This window comes from Larus michahellis, chromosome 29 (genome assembly GCF_964199755.1).
Source record: "Larus michahellis chromosome 29, bLarMic1.1, whole genome shotgun sequence".
Classification (NCBI taxonomy): Eukaryota; Metazoa; Chordata; class Aves; order Charadriiformes; family Laridae; genus Larus; species Larus michahellis.
The window spans coordinates 923,891-934,291 of NC_133924.1; the positions used below are offsets into that span (position 1 = coordinate 923,891).

The 10,401-nt window shown below is 59.6% G+C and overlaps 1 protein-coding gene across 1 annotated transcript; it reads right to left on the bottom strand.

The window, feature by feature from the left end:
* Positions 1-1,704: 1,704 nt before the first annotated feature.
* LOC141735103 (butyrophilin subfamily 1 member A1-like) lies at positions 1,705-9,171 on the bottom strand. Its single transcript, XM_074567549.1, has 11 exons — positions 9,148-9,171; positions 8,761-8,845; positions 7,933-8,280; positions 7,040-7,321; positions 6,300-6,404; positions 5,981-6,001; positions 5,511-5,531; positions 4,339-4,359; positions 3,955-3,975; positions 2,901-2,933; positions 1,705-2,512 (listed from the first exon to the last, which is right to left on the bottom strand). Exons 1-11 carry the CDS (start codon positions 9,169-9,171, stop codon positions 1,815-1,817), a joined length of 1,659 nt encoding a protein of 552 aa, XP_074423650.1. The 3' UTR covers positions 1,705-1,814.
* Between the last annotated feature and the right edge of the window lie 1,230 nt (positions 9,172-10,401).

Consider the following 10,401-nt stretch of genomic DNA (forward strand, 5'->3'; position numbering starts at 1 on the left):
CCACGAGGGCGGGAGGAGAGGACAGGACCCACCGTGCGACGCCACCGAGAAAATTCACTTCCCAGGACCCTTCCCGGGACCGTTCAGCCTCAGCTGCCGGGAGCTGAGGGCAGTGGCCCATCTGGCTCGGTGTAGACGGTGGTCGTTGCCACGGCCGGTCCCTGCCCTTGTGGCATTAAGGTTGGGGCCACCAGAGGGTTCTTGCCCCCCCACCACCACCACCGGAGCAAAACCGAGCTCGGAGACCAGTGGTGGGTTTTGTGGTCCAAGAGGACCCAAGCGTTTCCAAGGGGTTCCAAGGGGATCCAGTGGGCTCCAAGGGGATCCTAGAGGTTTCAAAAGTTTCCAAGGGTGTCCAAGGAATTCCAAGTGGTATCAAGGTTATCTGAGGGTTCCAAAGGGGATCCAAGGGATCGAAGGTGATCCAAGGGGATCGAAGGTCATCCAAGGTGTTCCAAGGGATTCCAAGGGGATCCAATGGGTTCCGAGTGGATCCAAGGGGTATCAGAGGGATCCAAGGTGTTCCAATATGATCCAAGCCGATCCAAGGGCTTCCAAGGGGATCCAAGGGGATCAAAGGGGATGCAAGTAGTTCCAAGAGCGTTTAAGGGGGTGGAAGGGGAGTGAGGGGGTACAACGGGACGCGCGGTCTCTCAAGGGTTCCCAGTGGCTTCAGGGGGATCCAAGGAGTTCCAAGGGGATCCAAGGGGTTTCAAAGGGTTTCAAGTGGTTCAAGGGGATCCAGGGGGTCCAAGGGGTTCCAAGGTATTTGAAGGGGATCCAAGGGGGTGCAGCTGGTTCGAAGGGGATCCAAGGGGTTCTAAGGAGTTCCAAGGGGTTCTGAAGGTGTCCAAGGAGTTATAAGGGAGTCCAAGGGGATCAAAGGGATTCCAAGGGGATCCAAGGGGTTCCAAGGGGTTCTGAAGGTGTCCAAGGAGTTATAAGGGAGTCCAAGGGGATCAAAGGGATTCCAAGGGGATCCAAGGGGTTCCAAGGAGTTCCAAGGGGTTCTGAATGTGTCCAAGGAGTTATAAGGGAGTCCAAGGGGATCAAAGGGGATCCCAGGGGATCTAAGGGGTTCCAAGGGGATCGAAGGGGTTTCAAGTGGTTCAAGGGGATCCAGGGGGTCCAAGGGGTTCCAAGGTGTTCTAAAGGGATCCAAGGGGATCCCAGGGGATCTAAGGGGGTCCAAGAGGACCCAAGGGTTTCCAAGGAGATCCAAGGGGTTCCAAGGGGATCCTGGCCCCCCGGCGTGGTTTAACCCCAGCCAGCAACTAGGGGCAGGCAGCAGCTCCCTCACTGCCCCCCTCTCCCCCAGTAGGGTGGGGAGAAGAGGGAGAAAAGGAGGGGAAAAACCTCGTGGGTTGGGATGAGGAGGGTTTAATAGCAGAGTAATGATAGAGGAAAATATCATTATTTATTGTAAAATAATATACAAAATAAAGCCATGCAACGCAAGTTGCCCTCCCGACCTGAGCACTGGTTGCCCGGCCCTTCCCCAGCAGCGATGGCGGGTCCCAGCCCCCCGGCAGCCCCCGTTTCTATCCCGAGCAGGAATATCCCTTTGGGCGCCTTCTCCTGGCCGTGCTCCCGCTCGGCTGCGACGGGAAGCCGAAAAAGCCCTCGACTGATGGAAATATTTCTCAGCCACATCTAGAACTATGAGTGATCAACGTCGTTCTCACACTAAATCCAAAAGGCAGCTGATACTCGAACGAAAATTCCCTCCATCAAAGCTGAAAGGAGGACACCCCCCTGCTCACAGCCTCCCAGCACCGGGGGGGGACCCCACAGCAGCCCCCGTCCCCTGCCCCTCACTCCCCCTCTGCTCCCTGGGCTGGGGCAGAGGGAGGGACATCTCCCGCGGGATCCAGGAGAGGAGCGCGGGGAGTCTCTGGAGAAGGGCAGGGGCTGCCGGCGGCTGGGGAGGGGAGGGAAGGGGGGATGAGGGTCTGGGGGGTGCTGCCCCTCAGGCACAGCTGGGTTTTCTCTGTTCCTACCCAAAACCAGGGGCGCAGGGTCTCCCCTTTGAACGAGGCTGATGGGAACGTGAAGATCTCGACCCCGGTGTCGGCATGGAGGAAAGTCACCAGCCCCCGGGCGCAGTCCAGACAGACCCAGATCCTGCTGGGGAGCGGGGACTGGGGGAGGAAGGTGCGACGAGAGGTGAGAGACGTGAACTGCCCATAGCTGTGCTGCACTGCCCAGATCCCTCCTTCAGGGCTCCAGTCCGAGAACTTCTTCCTCTCCACAGACTCCCTGGCCACCCCAACACCCCACCGCGAGTCATCTCCCACCTCCACCTCCACCTCCCAGCAGTGTCTCCCCTCCCGGAACCCCTCCCGGCCCAGCACGCAGCAGCCACTCAGAAATCTCTCAGGGGCGTCAGGCAATTTCTGGTTGTTGGGCACCTTCCGGGTGTCCTTCCTTTTACTTTTGCGTCTCACACATCTGAAATCCTCTGACAGGACAAGTTGGGAATGAGCCGTGCTTGGATCCAGGGTCACCACGTCTGCAGGGGACAGGAGGAGATGGAGCATCAGGGTCTGAGCTCAGTCATAGAATCAGAGCATCATGGAATGGTTTGGGTTGGAAGGGACCTTAAAGAACATTCCAGTTCAACCCTCTCTGCCCTGGGCAGGGACACCTCCCACCAGCCCAGGTTGCTCCAAGCCCCATCCAACCTGGTCTTGAACCCCTCCAGGGATGGGGCAGCCACAGCTTCTCTGGGCAACCTGGGCCAGGGGCTCACCACCCTCAGAATGAAAAATTTCTTCTGATCTAAGACTCTCCTCTTTCAGTTGAAAACTGTCCCTTCAATGGCCAGCACGGTTACACCTCATACACAGGGAAAGGGAGGAAAACCACCCACAAAATAACATAAGGAAATACCCGATTACCTGGATTCTGAGGAAGCAGAAATGTTCTCCACACTACAAGGTGAAAGAAGAGCAGGTCACATCCCACAGTCAGGGACTCCGGGCAGGGGAGAGGGTCCATCCCTGGGCTGGTGTCTCCCAGCTGCCCACCCTCCCAGGCACCTCCCCTTGGGGTTTCCCTGCACCCAGGGGATGGAGGGATGGAGGGGACGGGCAAAGGGGGAAGGGGCCGAGCAGAGAGCACCCAGGAGAGGACACCGAGCCAAGAGGAGATCACGGAGACTCACCCAACCGTGCAGCTTGTTCCTCTGGAAGGGAAAAAAAAAAGCGATGAGTGATGAGAGGGGACGGCTTCTCATCCCATGGCTGCTCCTTTAGGAGTGCACAGAGCTCGAGGAGAGCTCAGAGAGTTTGGAGAGTGGGAAAAGACCACAAAACCCAGTGAATGGCCCCCTCCAGCCAGGTCATGTCCCACGGCCGGTCCCCAGGGAGTCTGGGCAAGGGAGAGGGTCCATCCCTGGGCTGGTGTCCCCCAGCTGCCCACCCTCCCAGGCACATCCCCTTGGGGTTTCCCCAACCCCGGGGGATGGAGGGATGGAGGGGACGGGCACGGGGGGAAAGGGCCGAGCACAGAGCACCCGGGAATTGACACCGAGGCAGGAGGAGATCACGGAGACTCACCCAACAGTGCAGCTTGTTCCTCTGGAATGGAAAAAAAGGAGCAATGAATGATGAGAGGGGACGGCTTCTCATCCCATGGCTGCTCCTTTAGGAGCGCACAGAGCTCGAGGAGAGCTCAGAGAGTTTGGAGAGTGGGAAAAGACCACAAAACCCAGTGAATGGCCCCCTCCAGCCAGGTCATGTCCCACGGCCGGTCCCCAGGGAGTCTGGCCAAGAGAGAGGGTCCATCCCTGGGCTGGTGTCCCCCAGCTGCCCACCCTCCCAGGCACATCCCCTTGGGGTTTCTGCGGAGCCAGGGGATGGAGGGATGGAGGGGACGAGGAAGGGGGGAAAGGGCTGAGCACAGAGCACCCAAGAATTGACACCAAGGCAGGAGGAGATCACGGGGACTCACTCAGTGCTGTGTCTCGTTCCCCTGGAAAGGATAAAGAAAGTCAATCAGTGATGAGAGGGGACAGCTTCTCATTCCACAACTGCACCCGCAGGATGGGCAGAGCCCTTCTGTTTGGGGAGGGGGAAAAAGACCCCTTGGCTCCCAGGGGGGGCTCCCTCCAGCCTGGTTATGTCCCATGGATGGTGGCCAGTGGGTCTGGGCAGGGGAGAGGGTCCACCCCTGGGCTGGTGTCCCCCAGCTGCCCACCCTCCCAGGCACCTCCCCTTGGGGTTTCTGCAGAGCCAGGGGATGGAGGGATGGAGGGGACAGGCACGGGGGGAAAGGGTCGAGCACACAGCACCCGGGAGAGGACACCGAGCCATGACAGAGCTCCTGGAGACTCACCTAGTGCTGCATCTCGTTTCCCTGGAAAGCAGAAATAAAATTAATGAGTGATGAGAGGGGACGGCTTCTCATCCCATGGCTGCTCCTTTAGGAGCGCACAGAGCTCAAGGAGAGCTCAGAGAGTTTGGGGGGTGGGAAAAGACCACAAAACCCTGTGAATGGCCCCCTCCAGCCAGGTCATGTCCCACGGCCGGTCCCCAGGGAGTCTGGCCAAGGGAGAGGGTCCATCCCTGGGCTGGTGTCCCCCAGCTGCCCACCCTCCCAGGCACATCCCCTTGGGGTTTCTGCGGAGCCAGGGGATGGAGGGATGGAGGGGACGAGGAAGGGGGGAAAGGGTCGAGCACAGAGCACCCAGGAGAGGACACCGAGCCAAGAGGAGATCACGGAGACTCACCCAGTGCTGTGTCTCGTTCCCCTGGAAAGGATAAAGAAAGTCAATCAGTGATGAGAGGGGACAGCTTCTCATTCCACAACTGCACCCGCAGGAGTTGGCAGAGCCCTTCTGTTTGGGGAGGGGGAAAAAGACCCCTTGGCTCCCGGGGGGACTCCCTCCAGCCTGGTTATGTCCCATGGATGGTGGCCAGCGGGTCTGGGCAGGGGAGAGGTTCCATCCCTGGGCTGGTGTCCCCCAGCTGCCCACCCTCCCAGGCACATCCCCTTGGGGTTTCCCCACACCCAGGGGATGGAGGGATGGAGGGGACGGGCACGGGGGGACAGGGCCGAGCACAGAGCACCCGGGAGAGGACACCGAGCCAAGAGGAGATCACGGAGACTCACCCAACAGTGCAGCTTGTTCCTCTGGAATGGAAAAAAAGAAGCAATGAGTGATGAGAGGGGACGGCTTCTCATCCCATGGCTGCTCCTTTAGGAGCGCACAGAGCTCGAGGAGAGCTCAGAGAGTTTGGAGAGTGGGAAAAGACCACAAAACCCTGTGAATGGCCCCCTCCAGCCAGGTCATGTCCCACGGCCGGTCCCCAGGGAGTCTGGCCAAGGGAGAGGGTCCATCCCTGGGCTGGTGTCCCCCAGCTGCCCACCCTCCCAGGCACATCCCCTTGGGGTTTCTGCGGGGCCAGGGGATGGAGGGATGGAGGGGATGGGCACGGGGGGAAAGGGTCGAGCACAGAGCACCCGGGAGAGGACACCGAGCCATGACAGAGCTCCTGGAGACTCACCTAGTTCTGCATCTCGTTTCCCTGGAAAGCAGAAATAAAATTAATGAGTGATGAGAGGGGACGGCTTCTCATCCCATGGCTGTTCCTGCAGCAGCAGGCAGAGCTGGCGAGACCCCAAACTCCTTGTGTTTGGGGAGTGGGAAAAGACCGTGTGGGTCCCAGAGCAGGTTCCCTGCCTCCCTGCTCCCCCAGCCACCCCTCCCAGGCACCCTGCATTGAAGCCTGACTTGAGCAGAGATTTAAGGCTCAGCCTGATTTAAGCTGACTGATGACGGGTCCCCACTTCTCCCCATGAGTTAGGTCACCTCCTGGGCCCCGTTCCCAGCCCCAGTGCTCTCCAGTCCCCTTCTGGGCTCCATCAACCCAGACCAACGACCGCAGGGCGATCAAGAGCCACCCAGAGCCACGTCCCTCCCAGGGGGCTCCTTTCTCAGGAGGCTTCGCTGGTGGTAGGGGCCAGAAGGACTCACCCAGCGTTCTGGACAGCCCCACTGCAAAGCAAAGGCAGAGGAAGAGGAGGTCAGGAGAGCAGCTGCTTCATCGGCTCTAACATCTCACCAGAGACTCTTGCACCGTCCCACCAGCCAGGTGCTCTGGCCACGCTCCCTGGCCTCCCACCCACGCCCCGGGTCCTTGTCCCCATCCTTCCTGTGCCCAAAGAGCTTCTTTAATGAAGGCAAAACACCTTTTGACACGACTGTCAGCCCCTTCTACATACGTCCATGGGCCAGGGCTTGGCCTCGCTCCACCCTGATCCCCTCCATTCCATCCCCCCCGTGAAAAACTCACCTTTCCTTCGCCAGAGATAAGCAATGACGCCAAATGACAACACTGAAAGAACGAGGAAGATACCCATAGCTGCCATCCAGTGACGGGCATTGTGGAAAAAGGGAGCTGAGAAACAAAAACACAGCAGGAAAAGGGCTCACTTTGCACTCCTGTGTAGGAGGAAAACGAAAGGGAGAAAGAAAAACTCCAAGTTCTAACTCATCGTCAGGGTTTCGGCTGGGATGGAATGAACAAGTGCACGTCATCGCTTGCAGCTATTGAGGGATGGGATGTTTTGGATTTGGGATGAGGAGCAGCGATGGGAGCGCACTGATGGTTTTGGGTGTCACTGGGCAGTCGAGGAATGGTCTGCTCCTCACACCGCCCCACCAGCGAGTGGGCTTGGGGGGTGCAAACAGTTGGGACAAAACCTGTTACTCTGCCCATTCTCTATCCCATCCCAATGGTGGGGAATGAGCGAGGGGCTGCGCGGTGCCGTCTCTGGGCTGGGATTACACCACCCCACTCCTAAAGCCTTGTGCTGGGAGCCCCGGGCTCAAGGGGACATCGTCCTCTCCAGCCCACGGCCATCCCAATGCTCCCCTGAAGCCCGCCAGGCTCAGGTTATCTCCTGCGCTAAAGCTCACCTGCGGGTGCATCCCCTCCCATTCCCCCACCCCCTGCACGTTTCTCCAGCCCCCCGAGATCAAACCGCCCCCCCCCCAAGTGCAGCCAACCCCAGCCCCGCTGCCATCCTGCACCTGAGATGTGCAGGGACGACGCCTGCTCCTGCTCCAGGCGGCTGTTCCTCACCACGCACGACAAGTTCCCATCGCCCTTCCCGCTCACCACGACGACATCTTGGATCTCAAACAGGCCCCTCTCGTCAGAGGAACGTCTCTGGGAGACCGAGGGCAGACGCTGCCCGTTGGCAGCCTTCCACAGCACCTCCGGTTGCGGGTACCAGCCGGCCGATCCACACACCACCCGGATGCCTCTGTTCTCATAAGCCTCCAGAGAGATGAGAGGGACGGAGCCCATGGCTGGGGGAAGAGCCCGCCGTTGGGCTGAGTTAGGGATGGACTCGGCTCAAAGGCAAAGACCCAACCCCGTACCAGACACAACACAAACAGCCCGGCAGAGGAGGACCCAGAGGCCGAGCAAGGTCTCTGCCCTCTCCCGGCCTTGTCCAAGAAGCCCTGAGGCTTCCAGACGAGGCGCCAGGTCCCCTCCAGCACCAACGGCAAAGGCAAAGCAAGGATCCAGCTGGTGGGACCTGGGAAGAGGGCTCTTCCCAACGCCAGGCACAGCGGTAGCTCCCATCCTGGGCTCGCTTGGCAGCCCAGGCCCTGAGCCCAAGCAGCTGCTCAGCAGCTTCTCCCCTGTGCCCTCACAAAACCTCGAGGACACCACAGAGACACAAAGCCACCTCGTTTGTGCCGCTCTGCCCCCAAAAACACCTCCAGCACCATGTCTATGCTCCTTCCTGGGCAGGCACGGATGGGAAGGGTCCCCTTCAACCCGCCCTCTGTCAAGGTCTATTGGCCTTTGGCATTGGATGGATGGACGTGAGGGTGGGACAGAGGTCTGGGAGGGACACTCCAACCCAGGGACACCTGAACCACCCCCAGGAAACACCGCACCACCCACAAACCTGCCACCTCCAGCTCCACCATGGCTTCTTCATAAGTGGTAGCATCCTGCACGGTGCAGACGTACTGGCCATCATCAGAGGGTCTCACCCCAGTGAGTCGCAAGTCCAGGATCCCACCGGAGAGACCATCTCTGACCAACTCTGTCCTTCCAATGTATTCCTCCATCTGTGCCCCATACAGGTCCTCTCCATTTCGGTAGAGATGCACAATTTCAGAGAACTGGTGCCGGATCCACCTGATCTCCCAGCTCCGAGCGTCCGCGCGTGGGGACAAGTGACACGGCAGCACGACGTCCTGCCCCACGGTGGCAAGGAGAGGTCGGTCTGGTCCCACCACTCTGAACTCAGCTTGGGGACGGAGAAGGACACAGAGAGACGGAGATTGCGCCCACGTTAATTTGGGGCGTTGCATGGCAAGGGGCGAGCGTGGCGTGAGCGGTGCCCGCTCCATCCCACGGGTGTCGCTGTTCCCCCCACCCCGTGCTCCAAAGAGCCTGGAGAAACTGGAGAGGGAGTGGGAGGACTCCAAGGAGAAGGAGGTTCCCTGGGAGTGGGAACGGCTCCAGAAAGTCACCCCCACCCCCGAAAATAGCCCCCAGCCCGGCCAGCCCTGGGAGAAGGGACAAACGCTTCAGGGGAGCACTGCGGGACGGGACTGAAGGTGTCCCAGGGCAAGGGACGTGGGGGTGGCATCAAGAGCCCAAGGGAAAGTGAAACCCATCCGCGGCCGAGCTCTGGGCTCAGCTCCTCCTGCCCCACGGCACCTCCCCTGCCCCACATCTGCCCCCCGCAGCGGGCTCAGCGCCCCCAGCCCTGCAGGATCCCTACCTGATCCCAGGCGGAGCACGTGGAGAGTCAGGAAATAACTCAGGAGGCCCCTGGGGCTGGCGGGGAACCCCATCTGTGGGCGCAGCTGGAGAAGAGGGTGGGAAGGGAGGCAGAGGGAGGGCAAGGGGGGGTTAGAGCCGCCGGGGAGGGGATGGGGAAGAAGGGCTGCACCCGCCCCCAGGGAGGCTCCAGAAATCCCACCAAACCCCCCGCACCCTGCCGTCGGGAGGAACCGTCGGTCGAGGGCAGGACGGGCCCACGCCGCGGCTCCCGCTGCAGCCCCTGCTCTGCCCCACTGCCCTTCCCCCTGGATTTGCGCTGAACCCCTTTCAAGACGTTAAATTAATTAGAGATTCTAAATCCCCTGCAAAAAGAAAAATCACTCACCCGACGTGTACAAGTTGCACCCATCTCCAACCTTTTTTCTAGTTTCCGGGTGCAGAATTATGGACTTCGGAATGACTTCAAGGTCCACCCCCCCCAACAATGCCTTGAGCTGAGGTTCCTCACCCAGCGCTGATCCCCATCAGCGGGGTTAGAGTCATAAAATAAACCTCCAAGCTCAAAATGCCAAAGAGAAACCATCACCCTCCCCGTTCCTGGGTGGGAGGTGGTGGAGGTGTCTTTTCCCAGGGCTGCACCTCTCCTGGCAGCCTGTGCTGGGGCAGAGACCTCGGCGAGGTTTTGCATCCATAAAGAAGCATTTCCTTTCCCGAAAGGGGATGATTTTCTTTCCTACGGCCATTGTCGCTGAAGGAATGTATTTTGTTTTCCTGCTCAGCATCTCTCCTTTCGCTCTCTGGCCTGCCCCACCTCCGGAGCAAACCCCAGACCACACCATGATGGTGGTTCACCCGCACCGGTTCCGCTCTCTCTCTCTCTCTGGAGGTTTTTTGCGTTCTTTCAGGACATTTGTCTGTTGGGGAGTAAAACGCGGCAGCCCATCAGCCTTAGGAATCCAAAAAAAAAAAAAAGGAAAAAAAAAAAAAAAAGGAAACCATGAAAAGATGGGCATTTGGGTGCGAGCAGGTTAAACCGAGCTTCATCGTGATTTTTGGAGATGGTGGAGGAGCCCAGCAGTGTCCCTGCAGCCCTACAAGAGCAAGGAGCTTGTGGGGAGCGAGGGAGACGCGGACAAGAAGGGTTTGGGGGGGGCTTCAAGTGTCAGGACACCTCAGCTGTGCCCTGTCCCTCTGCCCTGTCAACTTGGGGACCTCACATCCCCTGGGAGGACGTGTCCCCTGCTGTCCCCAATGTCCCACCCTCATCCATACTCAAAATATTGGGGGTGGGGGGCCGTAGCCATAGCAGGGGGTGGGTACGGGGGTGCTGAGGGGGGTCATACCCAACTCTGGGGGGCCTGGGGACGGTACCCAGCCCTGGGGAGGGGCACCAGGGTGCCCGTCCCCAGTTCAACGCCCAACCCCGGAGCAGCAGCAGCCATCAATATTGTGAAATATCCGTCTGAAACAAGCCCAGCTTGGAAAACGCCTCCCACGTTCAGAAGTTTCCTCTTCTGCTGCACCTGAAGCCGCTCTGGGACAAAGACGCTTTCGCGCACAGAGCCAAAATCCCCCAAATAAGCAACAAGCCGCTGCCGCCTTCACCCAACGCCCAACTGGGAAGGGAACTGGGTGCGGA

What these genes read in the sequence shown, in the direction of transcription:
- LOC141735103 (XM_074567549.1), bottom strand. Translation starts at nt 9,171, where the DNA reads ATGGGTGCAACTTGTACACGTCGG. An exon ending in GTGCAACTTGTACACGTCGG is followed by an intron (nt 8,846 to 9,147) that starts GTGAGTGATTTT and finishes CCTCTTCTCCAG; the next exon opens with CTGCGCCCACAGATGGGGTT. An exon ending in GAAACGAGATGCAGAACTAG is followed by an intron (nt 4,360 to 5,510) that starts GTGAGTCTCCAG and finishes TCTGCTTTCCAG; the next exon opens with GGAAACGAGATGCAGCACTA.